This window comes from Equus asinus, chromosome 15, assembly GCF_041296235.1.
Source record: "Equus asinus isolate D_3611 breed Donkey chromosome 15, EquAss-T2T_v2, whole genome shotgun sequence".
In the NCBI taxonomy this organism is placed as follows: domain Eukaryota; kingdom Metazoa; phylum Chordata; class Mammalia; order Perissodactyla; family Equidae; genus Equus; species Equus asinus.
The window spans coordinates 26,497,336-26,512,664 of record NC_091804.1 but is presented as its reverse complement, the minus strand read 5'-3'; the positions used below and the strand labels follow the sequence as shown (position 1 = coordinate 26,512,664).

General features: G+C 34.6%; 1 protein-coding gene across 10 annotated transcripts in view; it reads right to left on the bottom strand.

The window, feature by feature from the left end:
• ITCH (itchy E3 ubiquitin protein ligase) overlaps window positions 1–15,329 on the bottom strand; it is a 122,977-nt gene that overhangs the window by 59,538 nt on the left and 48,110 nt on the right. For all 10 annotated transcript variants that reach the window (XM_014831479.3, XM_014831480.3, XM_014831482.3 and 7 more), the window contains 3 exons: window positions 9,913–10,054; window positions 7,341–7,465; window positions 6,334–6,471 (listed from right to left, as the gene is read on the bottom strand). In XM_014831479.3, coding sequence (XP_014686965.1) covers window positions 6,334–6,471; window positions 7,341–7,465; window positions 9,913–10,054 — 405 coding nt within the window. The remainder of the gene's footprint in view (window positions 1–6,333; window positions 6,472–7,340; window positions 7,466–9,912; window positions 10,055–15,329) is intronic.

Sequence of the window (15,329 nt, the reverse complement as noted above, 5' to 3'; positions counted from 1 at the left end):
AATTAAGAGAACTGTTTGGAGTAATCTATTTAAATCTACCAATACTGCTACTTCTAAACTTTCTCATTTACTACAGTGAAGCATAGTTAGTATTTAATCACATCGACTCTGAGGCCAGACTTCCTGGGTCTGTATCCTAGCCTCATCACGTACCAACTTTGTGACCTTAGAAAAGTACACTTTCCCATGCCTTTTACCGCATGTATAAAATGAGGACAACAATGATACCTACTTAATAGAACAGATGTGAGAATTAAACATATAAACACTTAGAATAGTGCCCAGCACATATAAGCACTCCATAAAATAATAGCTATCATTATTTCTAAAAGTTTACATCTCATCAGCAAAGTTCAAACCAGGGCAACTTTCATTCAATCTTTTATTTCACTTCAATACACAGTGAAGCGATAACTATGAAATTTATAAATTATTTACATCTAATTCTGTGCTTTCAACCAGAGAAAAGTTTAAAAAAAAAAGATCCAGCACTTAAAACACTTACACAATGAATATCCAAAAGGAGAACAATGGTTGTACTTGAAGTTTACTTTTTACAAATGTATTGCTCTTTAAAAGTATTCCCAATCCAATGGCCTTAAGAAAAACTGATCAGATTTCTAAATGAACTCGTTTTATTTACTCACAGGATGCTTTGGAAGAAGATCCACAAAAAATTTCTTCAACAGACAACAGGGGCTACTCAAAGGGGCCCTCCTGCCCAGAAAATAACTAGCTCTTAGATGAAGCAATTTAACACATTGTTCCTATGGGTGCCTAGCAATCTCAAAAGCAAAACAAACAACTGAACTGATACTAGAACAGGAACTGAGTGCAGTAAGCAAATTTGAAAGGGATGCACTGAGGGCTATTATCAGCTATGAGATGGATCAGAAACAAAGGCTTGGGTTAGCAGCATGGTGAGGGGGCTGAATCAGACAGTCACATTAGGCTGGGTATCCTAGAAAGGTGCTAAAGTGTTCCCAGGTATGTGGCACACCTTAGCAAAAGAAATTTTCTCTGGAGCAAAGAATCCCCATTTTAGGCCCCTACGATTCCCACAGACTAAGATCAATATAAACAGGCAATCAAAGAGCAGCAAACACATTAAGAAAACAATCCTCAATGAAGGACAGACATAAAACATTTATATTCCCAAAGATTTCTGATACTAGAATTTTCAAATGGAGAACGTAAAAAACTATGTATCAAAAGAAAATTAACAAGCAAGAAAGGAGAAACTATCAAAAATAAGCATCAGCAATTCCACTCCTAGGTATATACCAAAGAGAAATGAAGAATGTATACAAAGAAACTTGTACACAAAAGTCTATAACAGCATTATTTATAATTCATTAATAGCCAAAAGGTGGAAATGAGCCAATGCCCATCAGTGGATGAAAGGATGAACAAATTGTGGAATGGAAGTACTCATACATGTTTCAACTTGGATAAACCTCAAAAACAATATGCTAAGTAAGAGAATCCATACACAAAAGGTCACACACTGTACAATTCCTTTTTTATGGATATATCTGAATAGGTAAATCCATAGAGACAGAAAGCAGATTAGTGGTTACAGGGAGGAGGGAATGCAAAATGATTACTTAATGGGCAATGCTGTGTTTTTCTGGGGTGATGAAAAACTCTGGAAACTAGAGAGGTAGTGGATACACAGCACTGGGAATATACTAAATGCCACTGAATTGTACACTTTATGAAGTTAATTGTATGTGATGTAAATTCCACCCCAATCGAAAGAAGCACAAAAATGGGGCATGTTTGAAGAAACAATGAATGTTGTAAAGAAGAAAATGTATATATCATTATATTCCAGCAATTCCACTCCCAAGTATAGATCCTACATAGACCCTTCAACCTGTGTATGATGAGACATATAAATACATAAATGCAAAAATGTTCAATGTATCACTGTATGTTCATAAAGGCAAAAAACTGGAAACAATCCAAATATCCTTTGACATAAAAATGGATAAACTGTGGTACATTCACCCAACAGATTATTATACAGCAGTGAAAATAAATGAGTTAGATACAATAATATGGATAAATCTTAAAAGGCAATATCGACATTTCCATAGAGCTCAAGAAAAAGCACAAGTAATACACTGTTTAGGGATACATGCATATGTGATAAAATTTTTTTTAAAGCAAGGAAATGATAAATTCAAAATTCAGAACACTGATTATCTCTAGGGGAAAGATAAGGAATGACATAGGGAAGAATATACAGGGAGACACAATGATATCGTTAATTTCTAATTCTTAAAGCTGTGTGGTGGTTCAAGGGTACTAATTCTATTATGCTGGTTTATATCTTACACATATTAAATATGAGAATATATGTTACATATATTATATATATGAAAATATGAACCAAAATGCTTTGTAAATGCTAAAAATAAAAGAATACAGTAAAGTTTTAGTTGAAATCAGCAATAACCGTACTATAGCCTTAATACTTCCATTTTTAAAGTAGCACTGGTAAACTAAGACAAAAAAAGTGTGGAAAGGGAGTTTTGGTGGCTTTTTTTGGAAAGTACATTACATTACATAAAAAATGTTCAAATATAATTCAAATTTTAAAGAATACCATTACAGCAGTTTCTCTCTATAAAATAATTAGTTGGTACCCAGACCCAGTTGAATCTAGTAATTTCACATAATATTTGGTAAAGCAAAACAACTACGCTAATTGCTTAGAATTTATTATACTGACAAGAAACATTATAGATATGTTCACATATGAAAACGGTTATTTACCCTAAAATTAAAAAGAATTACAAAAACTAGAGTCTAATGCAAGCAAGAATGAGATAAAATCAAAATGAAATGGAACATACAAATAAAAACCAGAGGTCACATATGCAAAAAACTATCCTTAAATTAATTTTAAACACATCTCCAGAGTATACACGGTAAAGAACAAAGATCTTTACAAGAATACGTTCCTATTTTATAATCATGAATTTAAAAGTAAAATAGATTTTTATTTCTCTTAAGGAAAACTAATGTCTTCGACAATAATACTTTTTGTTGTTTCTTGTTGGATGTCATATTTGGGAAGACAGCTGTAAAAACTAACAATCCACCACTACCACCTGCCCAACAAGTAAAAATAGATGAAGGGGAAGTTCTTGCAGATAGGAACAACTGCCCACACTCAATTTGTTGAGTTAATCTGAGGGCTACAATAACCTCTACCAAACTAGCAAATTAAAATAAAGGCCTCTTCTCAGAGACTTATAAAAGCAGATTAACTATGTACTTAAGTAGAGGAAAACACCAGGGCAAATTAAGTAGTTACTTTCTAAACCAGAGAAATAAGAACGAGTATCTGAGGGGCTGGCCCGGTGGCGCAGTGGTTAAGTGCACACATTCTACTTTGGTGGCCCGGGGTTCACTGGTTCAGATCCTGGGTGCAGACATGGCACTGCTTGGCAAGCCATGCTGTGGTAGGCATCCCACGTATAAAGTAGAGGAAGATGGGCATAGATGTTAACTCAGGGCCAGTCTTCCTCAGCAAAAAGAGGAGGATTGGCAGCAGATGTTAGCTCAGGGCTAATCTTCCTCAAAAAAAAAAAAAAAAAGAAAGAAAGAAAGAGAGTATCCGAGAAATAAGGAGTATCAAAAAAAGTTAAAACTGAGACTCTCAGTGGGATATTAAACTTGTTCCCTGAGTGAGGCAAGGGTGGGGAGGTGGGGTAGAGATATAAAGCTCTCGTTTTTAAATAAAGCTTGACGAAAAGTGGGAAGAACAAACAAACATGCCGAGTAAATTCTGTTTCACTGGAAAAAGGTTTACTTATATAACTGCCATTTTTAGAAAATTCATCCACCAAAAAGAATGAACCAAAAATGTATAAGTACTAAAAGGGATAATGTTCTCTCATCAGGAAAATCCAGTCTTCACAGTATATCTAAATAAATAGCAAGCTTTATTTGGTAACCTTTAATATCAAAATTCAGACAGTGATTTCTTTTTATAAACATTATTTAAAAATTAACCAAAAATAATACAGTGTATAAGAACAGGTTTCTTATAAAGAACCATCCTATGTGTTCTTCCACAAAAACTTGTAACTGAACATGCTCAGGGAAAAAAACCCTGTTAAGATTAGAAAAATATTAGGGGCTGGCCCCGTGGCCAAGTGGTTAAGTTCACACACTCCGCTTTGGTGGCCCAGGGTTTCGCCGGTTTGAATCCTGGGCGGGGACATGGCACCGCTTGTCAGGCCATGCTGAGGCGGCATCCCACATGCCACAACTAGACAGACCCACAACTAAAAATACACAACTAGGTACCAGGGGGCTTTGGGGAGAAAAAGGAAAAACAAAATCTTAAAAATAAAAAAGAAAGAAAGAAAAATATCAGACTACAAAGCAACAGCAATACCTACCAACCAATCCCCCAACCGCCACAGCCCCTCGTCCTCCTCCCCCGCCCCCGCCCTTCTTCTTATTCAACCAAACAATGCCCATGTACTAGAAATTCAATTTTAGTGTTAAACTCTAATTTTCACTTCTGGCTTGTAGTTAAAGTTAGAGAAACGGAACCAGTCAAAGAACAATACAAGTGTAGTTCCCACTGCACATGCCTGTGGGCTGAACTGGGTTTTCTTTGTTTGCTTACACAATTCATGATTTGATCTAAAATTCCTAGGTTTTGAAGTGTGAAACCAATAGTGTATGGGAAAGGAAAAGAAATATCAACAAACATTTGTGTTTCAATCTTGACTCTACATCATACTAAGTTGGTGTGATATTGGACACACTATTTAAACTCTTAGAGCCTCACTTATAGGCAAAATGCAAGTAACCTTACAGAGTTGTGATGGTTGAATGAGTATCTATGTAAATACACTAACATAGTGCCTGGCACATGGCAGGCATTCAAAAAGTGGCAGCTATTGTATCTGGCAACTCCAACGCTAAAATCTACTGTGACTTCCCGGTTAAAACCCCTCTTTTCTTCAAAGAATCAAGTTTAATTTTGTCAATTATTGTCCTACTTGAGCAGAAAACTGGTGACACAGAAATATCCACTTCTATAGGAAATAAACAGTAAAGTCAGAAGTATAAAAATGCAGTTCAGATCCTACGCTGAAATATGAAGACTGACATGCTTTACTTTTGTTAGTTATTAAATATTCTGCATTAGTAAGAGTTTCAATTTATAGCGGAAAAAACTTAGGAAGCTATAAATACTGAGGTGTAGAGCAGTTTAACAATGTAATTTAAGTTGCATCTTATCTTCCAGAATTCCAATTTGTAGAAAAATGTAACTATTATAGAGTTTGTAGTCAATTAAAAGGAACGTGTCGACTCTGAAGCAGTACAACTATTTCAGAAATTTCTCTCTACTCTCATTAACCCCAAAGAACCCATCTGGAAGATACAGCAGGACTATTTTGAAGGTTCTGCTATTAGAAAAGGTCATAAGTTAAGCAGGAAGTAGGAAGTCTTCGAAAGTAGAAACAGAAGAATAATAGCACCTGACAACTGTGAAATGTTTCATAACACAGTTTCTAAGTAAACAAAAGATCTTTGTGAGACTAATCAAGGAAACCATTAATCTGCTCTTTCTCTTGGGGCCTCTAAAATCTATGTTTCAAGTGAAAATACACTTAGCACATTGGTAAGTAATGGAAATATCTAAATGGAATCCATTGAGAAGTAGTTTTATTAAGCATGCTAGCTGTGCAAGCACTAACTAAGGTGCCACCAAACTTCTCTTAATCACAGCTCATTTTTATTCCCTTTAACAAACACTAATAAATCATAAATTGGAAGATATACAGCATACATATAATGAATTGGTTTTGTCACTATTGTAACACAAAGACATCTCTATAAATGTAGCCTACAGAAACAAGAGGAATGACAAATGGATTTCAGCTTGTATTGGCTGTCTGGTACAGTACTAAGGATTTTGAGTCAAATTTAAACTCAACTGGACACTGCTGTAGACAAACTGTCTGCCTTTGGCACTAGTCAGGGAGTGACATCATATATGTCATATTAACTGCTATCATTGGCCTACAGAATAAATACTTTATATATCAATTCATTACTCATAGGGCCCACTGTGATTCAACTTTTATTTGGCTAGCTTTTCAACCTATAGAAAAATGTTTTATTCATATAAACAATGCACTAAAAGGAAAATGTTTAAAATGATTAATGACTCTTTTTAAAAAGGAAATAAAATAATTTAATGTGAATAAGAATAGCAATAATTACACACAGCATACTACAGTGGCTAATATAAGAAGGATCATTAAAGACCTTATACAAAAAGTGATTACTTACTTTCTGAACACGTAGTTTCACCATTGGTAACAACTTCAGACTCTAACTGCAGCCCATCAAGACAAACTGACAAGTCTCCAATTGTCTCTGTCGGCTCTTTGTCACCTACAAGCTGTAAAGTCACAACTACTTCCTCAACTGAAAGAGAATAAAATTACAGAACAAAATAGTCACTTTTTTTCTTTAAGTTATCTCAACTCTTAAAAACAATGTCAGAAAAAATTTCCATTTATATGTACATAAATTGTTGTATCCAAGGTTTCAGGCCTTTGAAAACCAAAACATTCAGAAAATAGAACAAAATTTGCTAATGCTTAATATCCATAATATAAAATACTAAATAGCTCAATTATCTCATTTATTATATTAATTCTATCCTTGTATAAAATGAGCCAGCAGGGCAACCAAGATTATTCAGCAATGTACGTCTGAAGTATATTGAGTGACAGCATATAACTTAAGAATGGATTATATCTCCTAAATCCTAGATGAGAAAATTCTTAGAAGTATGTTTTAGATAGTTAAGGGGTAGAAAACCTCTATGTTTTAAAATCATGATATATCAATAAAAACAAGCACGTTTCAAGTTTTTATATATCTATATACATATAAATAAAACCACAATTATCTAAAATGAGAAAATCAAAAAAATAAGCATCTAAAAAGGAAATCTGTCAAAATATTAACCATATTTGTCTCTCTGAAGTGGAATTACGTTTTTCCTTCATTTCTGCTCTATGTTTTTTAGTTCTCTGTAATTGAGTACATAGTATTTTAATAAATATCTATTTACTAAATAAATATTTATTTAAAATATTGGATCCAAAACAAATGGCCAAACCAAGGTTACTTGGAATGCTTTAAATAGTTCAAGATTCTTCTCTCTGGTAATATTATAACCAAGTAAACTTAAATAGTGAACACAGTCATTCTGCATGTTTGGCATATGAATTTCTTCCAGAAAAACAAACAGCTGAGCATAATTTCTATTATTTTTACATACATACGTTTCATATTGTTTGACTTTAATGTTTCATAGATATCTAATGCAGCAGTTCCCAACAAAACGTCAGATTTCAGCGTCTGGTGACTCCACACACGAAAATGTAATTTACTCACAGGGGTGACGATACTAAAGGTGAAGAAAAGTAAAAAAAATATTATTTTCATTAAATATTACAATGGGATCCTAAATAAATTATAATAGGTTTTAATGTCTAAAATCTTCTCACTGCATCCCTTACAGTTTAATGTACAACCAATATTGCCTATATTCTATAATCTTATGAAAAACATATTTGAATGTCACATGTTTGAACAGTCATTTGCAATAAACTGTATAAAAACTATTTTAGAGTCATCAATTAAAAAAACAGGAACACTATATAATCTACCAAAGTCCAATGGTTCAATGTTATCAAGACAAATTCTAGAAATATTTGAATTTCTCTATACCTCATTTTCTCTAAAATGTGATCAAATTTTCGGGGACAAATAAGTGCTTTCCTCCCTAGAAATCTACCTATGCCTATTACCACCATCATAACTCCACCACCATTTTAACGTTGACAGGTAGTTTAAACAAACTAAAAAATTTTCACTTTAACACTGCTTCTTTTGGGGGGGGAGGTGATAGAATCTGTTCACTTTCTTCTTTTCAAAATTCTAAGATGTTACTTTCAGGAGAACATATAGTATATATTATATTAACAAAATATTTCTCTATTAGTCCTCTGGGAAATCATAATGTGGATGGAATAAGAGTTGATAAATTTAATTTTAATTTGAGAGAGGATAAAGTATACTGTCAAAGATGTTCTTATCTGAATTATTTCAGTTCAGTTCTAGAGAGAAATCTGGAAAGCCTGATATGTAACTATGGAAGCCGTGTTAAAACTGCAGGCCAATCTGCTGCAACTTAAAAATTCAGGAGAAGAACTTGAGCTGTGTGTTTCCCCCAAACATCTGGGCTCAACAACAGCACTACTATATGAGGCTACAAAAAGAGTTTCTTTTTTCTTAACTTTTAAACCAGTACGGAGTCCATGTCATTATTAGCTTAAGAATCTCAAAGTGCACATCTAGTGAGCAGAAACAGCAGCTGGCAGAAAGTAGATGGTGAACATCTCTGGTCATTATAGAGGCTGTGACCTTTTATAGATTTCACTGGCTTTTTAAAATTTTTTACTCATATATTGTTTAATTTAGATTCAATCTCCAATGGGCCACTAACTAAAAACAAAATCTAAGAAACATTAATGTTAAAATAAATATAGATGAGGAGCATTAGAATGATATTTCTGCAAATAGGCCTCAACATGATCCTCAGTAAATTCTTAAATTTCACTCATTTGCTCAAAATCATCATAAAGCATATCAAGATGCCCTACAACTTCAAAAATCCATGTTAAAGAATAATATAGGTATATCCAATTTGTTTTGCCATTTATTAGAAATAAATACTATCCTCATATGCATGTATCATGTGAAGAGAAGAGCTTATAGTTTCAAATGTCGCACCTCACCACTTAGAAATAAAACTTTTTTGAGCCACTGGTTTATTTCTCTAAGGAAAAAAATGCAAGAATTCCAATGTTAGGTCATGAAAGCAATTTGTCTATATTTGATGTGGTAACAACCAGTTATGTTTTGAACTAACGTTTTAATATACATTTAGTCCCCAAAACAAATATGCTAAATTATTTTAAAACTCATTTATTGATAAATCATACTTTTTCTTTCATTTTAATAAAAAAATTAAAATTAATCTATAATTCCCTTCAATGAGTGTTCAATAGCAACATTTGGGGCTTTGTCAATAAGTGTCAAAATTGAGCTATATCCTACTTCTATGAATTCATGCTACAGATAAAAACACCAACATAGAGACACATGCACATGGATGCATGTTGCAACACTAATAGTGCAACATGAGAAACCAACTGATCAACAGTAAATAGTAAACAAAAGAACTAGTAAAATAAATGATAGTCCATCCATATTAAGGAATATTATGTAGCTATATAAGTGATGTTGGACCTGTATGTACTCAGCTAGAAAGATAACCTATTATGGATGTTAAATATAAAAACAGAGATGTAGAATAAAATGTATAGAATAATTTTTGTTAAAAAGGAAAAAAAAGCCTGTGTAGTCTATGTGGACATTGTAATTAAAAAAACAAAAATAAAAAAACCTATTTTTAAAAATTAAATTTAAAAAAGTAAGCTACTCGTAGCCCTCTATTTCAATCCTAGGTTAAGGAAAAAGCTGCTAAGAATCTTTCTAGACCCATGACCATGGGCTCTCTCAGCTGTTGTTCAGGGGCAACAGTGTTACCATCACCAACTAAACTGGAGAAAGTGGAAAAAAAGAAGAAGACTGGAAAAACAGAACTATCTAAAGAAAAACAAAATGGTAGAGGAAGGAGTCCTAGGAACCAACGAAAAGGAAAAAAAAAAAAAAAAAAAAAGATGAGACAAAGGAGGAGCAAAGAAAACAAGTTAGAAACTTTTTCAAAGCTGCACTTCTGCTCACCTACTAAACAAAATATATGGTAGAAAATACTTTCAAACCTACAGTGTAAGGGGTTGCTTCCATTTGGGACTACTTGTATTGTTGCATTTTTCTGTCTTCTTTGACTGTCCATCTACTGTGACTTCCACATAAGGACTCGGTCCAAACCAATTCTTTTTATTTTCTTTAAGTTTTGCTGAAATGACTAAGTAAAAGAAAAGGGAAAATATTCAATGTTTGAGATGTTAGTTTATCCTTCAAATTAATTTCATCAAGGTTAAACAGAATACTATCACTTTTACTCAGAGAAGCAGTTTTACTCTAAAATATTTACTAATTTCATTCACCCATAACCTTTGTATTATATAGGACTTCACCACACCATCCACCCAAATTCCTATCAGTAGACCCCCACTGTCAGTATCAGTAGTCCCAGAACTCTGAGGTCAATTAAAAAGTAAATCAACAAACTTGATCAACAAATATTCGAATGCCTACCATGTATCAGATATTGCTCTAAACTGTAGATAGAGCAGTTTACAGTACAGAAAAGGTCCTGGCTCTCTAAAAGATAACATCCTAGTTAAAGAAAAACCTTTGCGAGGAGAAACAGGCTAAGGAGGCAGAATATGACTTGGTAACAAGGAAAGTCTCTAAGGAAGTACTTTTAAGCAACCATCTAAATGAAAAGGAGCTAGCCCTAGCCATGTGAAGAATGGAGCTGGAAAGAGGGGAGCATTCCAGACAGAGGCAAGAAAGCTTGGCATTATCTGAGGAAAAAAATAGCAAACAGAAAAGAATGGTAAATGAGAGGAGATCATGTTTAGTTTTGTAAACCAAGATAAGGAATTTGCATTTTATTCTAAGCATGCTGGAAAGTCACTGGAGGAAGAGAGTTACAAACTAAGATTATTTTTAGTACCTCATATACCTCATCTTATCTTAACAAGAGCTTCCTTCATCATGCATCTTGAGATACTGACTCCTTAGCGTTCACCCTTGAGTTAGTCACTTTTGCCATGAAATAGCCTTTTCAATCCCCTTGGAAGGTATACAAAGTAGATTTGAATCTAGCAGACCACCCATGGTTCCCACAAGTGACAACTCATTGTTGCCCTATAAATGAGGTGATCACAGCCAAGGAAATACTCTACCACCTGGATATCTACTCCAGCAGCAAAGATCAAAGACTGCCGCTGCCCATCAGGATTAAGGGCAATAATTACATACAAAGTGCTTTAACAAACACCAGTAAATCATAGATTGTTAGTAATACAGCATACATATAATGAATTGGTTTTGTCATTATTATAACACATTATTATATGTGTTAAGGGACCCTTGGAGTTGCTAGAGGAATTCGTATAGCAGCTGCCCAAAAGCTCAATATACAGTCCAAAGCATAGACAGTCATTCTAGCAGGAACAGTCCCAGGTAGCAGCCCTGAATCTCTTGATTTCACATACATCAAATGCTTCTGTCCTTTTGTGCCTGTGTGCCTTTTTGGTGGCATCCAAGTCAGCTGCAGGACTGCTATTCTAACAATGTTTGCACATTCTATAAATCAAAGTTTCAACATTATTGTGAAATACTTGGTATAATAAAGTTCAATTGGATTCACGATCAATATGCTTTATAAAAAAAAATCTGTCAAAGAAAGAAAAAAAAGAGCTGCAAGAGATAATGCTAGAAAAGTAGGTAATAAGGAGCCAGCGAGAAATTTTCAGTAGGAGTGCTGTTTAACAAATTTACCGGGTGCCTACAACATATATCACTTATTGATATGGGGACTGAGGATACAGTGATGATTAGATTAACACTTAAAGATCATTCCATTGCTGTGGAAAAAAATAAACTGAAAGGGAGACAAAAACAGGGGTTAAAAGGCTACCAGAGTGATCCAATCAAGAGATGACAGTGGCTTGGACTAGAGTGGTGAACATGGATATGGAGAGGAATAACTATTTTCTAAGAAGTAAGACGATTAGATTGATTGATGAGGAAGTTGGGGGAAAGAAGAAGCAAGGGTAACTCCCAAGTTTCTGGGATGAATAACTGGATGGAAGATGGTGTCATTTAATAAGATGGAAAAGATCTGAGAAAGAACAAGTTTGAGGAGGATGACATGGGCAGGAAATGAAGAGTTTTATAATGAATGTATAAAATTTGAGATGTCTGTGAGACGTGTAAGTGGAAACACTAAGTAAGAAGTCTTTTTCATAACAAAAAATATTCAAGTGAGGACCAGACCTATCTCTGATTAATATGTATTATAAAGCTTTAGTACTTAATACAGAGCCAATTTTAATCACAGGATTGCCAAAGAAAAATATAACATTCCTATTTTTAATACACTTCTGGTCTGAGAAAAGGTGAAAGAGCCTAAACAATTACAGATAAGCCCATTACATTTTAGGGGCTCTTGTGGTCCTCTGAAACTGATTAAATCTATAACAAAGAACAATGCAAGTCTGAAAGGAAGGAAATGTTCTGCTCTCAGTGACTTTTTAGGATTCAAACTTTAGGATTATTCTGGCACATAATCCCACCCAACCCCAATAGACCCATTTTAGGAAACTTTAAATGTGGAAATATTAGGGGAAGGAACACCAACTGTTTGTGTTTACTATGTGTTTTGCACTTAAATATTGTCATTTCAATTCTGGGTGAAAAGTCACCCAGACTGTCTATTCTGGGTGAAAAGTATTATCATTTTAATTTTTACACATAAAAAAACAAGCTCAACAGATTTTAAAAGTTTTGCGAGGGGCCAGCCCAATGGCATGGTGATTGAGTTCATGCGCTCCACTTCCGTAACCCAGGGTTCGTGGCTTCAGATCCCGGGTGCAGACCTACACACCATTTGTCAAGTCATGCAGTGGTGGCATCCCACATACAAAAAATAGAGGAAGACTGGCACAGATGTTAGCTCAGGGACAATCTTCCTCACACACACACCCACACACACACACATACACACACAAAAGTTTGCCAAAGGTTCACTGCAAAGTCTGGACAGGAGAAATTATTTAAGTGTTTAAATCTCAAAGTTTAGATTGCATAAAACTTTTATTACAGTCTTAATATTATAAAACAGATCAATGTACTACTCCTGAAATTTAAATTCCCATAGTAAATTAAAAGAATAAAAGAATTGGAAATTATAAATTGGAAGAAAAGGAACAAGAAAAATGCCAGTATCATCTGTCACCTGGGTTACTGCAAGACCTCTAACAACTGGCCGTTTTTACTCTCACTTCTCGAATCCAATCCCTCACAGCTACTAGAATTATCTTCCTAAAACAGATGTGATCATGTCAACACTTTTCAATGATTCTCTAATGCCTGCAAAATAAAGTTTAAATTCTTCTGGGGCAGTTTATATTGCTGTACCTTTTCAGCCTCTTCCTATACCCAAATCCCACCCAGACTCCTGGTATTCTAACCAACCCTTAGCTGTTTCCTGTCTTTCACACCTCTATAGGTGCTACTCCCTCCACTCATAATGATCCTTCTTCCTTTTCCACTCAATAAAATCCTACTTCCTGAGAGACAAATGCCCCCTTCTCTTTGACTGAATGCTTCTTTAAACCTAAGAAGTTAAACTGTTCCTGCCTCTATGCTTCCACAGCATTTTCATATTTAAGGCTCCTACAGCTTTTCCTTGTGTCTTAGTTTTTAGTAAATTTATTAGTTTTTACTTATTTTACTTATTTAACCCACCCTGTAATCCCCTTCATGGCAAAAATGTAGCCAGTCTTTATAACTCCTAGAATACTTAGTGATTTAAACTCGAGAGACATTTAATACATTTGTTGAACCAAATGATCAGTGATGATAGAAAACAAGTTTCCCTGCTTTATACACATATACATTATCTACTGCATATAATTTCATGGTATATGTTAATGTTCTTCTGATCCTTCTATTCTGAAGGTCAACACTTTGACCTGATTTTGGTTCTTCATCCTACCTCTCTGGTACAAAATAAAAACTCTGACAATTTAAATATAAAGAAAGTAAAAGTGAATCCCTAGTTGATCCTATTTTGGGAACCAGGTGGCTACAGTAAACAAGGTAAATTAAGCAAAGGTGCTGAGACCAGGTAAATTAGCAGTAAGATGAGCTAGCTGATAAGAGATAAAACCAGTTAGGAAAGGGCTATCTCTGTAGTCAGAAGTCATGACAGGCCACAGGAGGCCTCTGTGGCAAACTCTGTCTTGGCTGGGCAGATTGCATATAAACTCTTGACTTAAAATCTTAAGTATGAAGGACATTCCTGGTCTCCAAGCACTGGGAGCTAAATATATGGTATTCTAGTAAATTTTGGAATAGCATTTAATTCCAATTAGTAGGAACTAAAATCAAGACAGATTCTCCTCAAATGACGAGCTTTGAGTAAGACTGAGACTAAGAAATTTTTAGGAAACACCAAAGTACTTATTTTGCCCACACAGTATTATGCTAACATACAGCAAGCATCAAATAAAAAACACACATAAATTCAGTATATAATAGCTGAGGTTATGTATAGAACATAATTAAACAGGAAATGGCTAAAGATAGGGAAGAACTAAGAAAACAGACTTATCCAAGGTAAGGGACTCAGGCCACAGGATTAGAGAAAAAGAGGTAGATGATCCAGGAAATACAGGAGTAAAAATCAGCAGAATCTGATGATGGACAGGAATATGAAGGGTAAAGAAAAAAGAGGTTAAGAAAATTTTAAATATGTGATCCACCAGTTAACCTCTTGATAACAAAGTTACCACTTCCATTCTGGCCATAAATTAAGTTTTTACAATAAACATCAATGATCTTTCACAAAAATCAGTACCATTCTTGCCATTCATTCTCGACCTTTTTAAATTTTAAGAAAATTTGAATGATTTTGTTAAGAAAGAAGACAATGCAAAATAAGCAACCAACCTTACAAAAGATGTAGGCTTAGACTGCTGTTAAGATATTAAATTAGATATAAGTAATCCTAGAGGGAGAAAGAAATAAGGAATTTGGCGAAAGAGAATATATCACTCTGCACTTATATAGCGTTTTGGAGTTTTCCCACTTATGTACACTCTCTCTCAACAACCACGTGACAGAGATGTTAATATCCTCAGTTCACAGATAAGGAATGTGAGGCTCAAGGATATTAGTGACATGCACAAGGTTATACAACTATTAAATATCAGAACCAGAACTAAAATCTAAGGACATTAACTTCCCTGAAGATGGTGTAACCATGGGCCCTCTAGGACCAGTTCAACTGACCCCACCTTATCTACAGAATATAATTAAGAGTGGTTTTTCAGGAACTGAGACCCCTTGGCCAGTTCAGGCCAGTTGAGACTACCAACCCATCAACTGGGTCTGTGCAAATGCCCCATAAGTGACCTTTTTGACATCAAAGGCCAAAAACTCCACCCTCAGATCATGCCAACACTACCACTGTGTGAACATGCGTCCCGTGAAGAGTCATG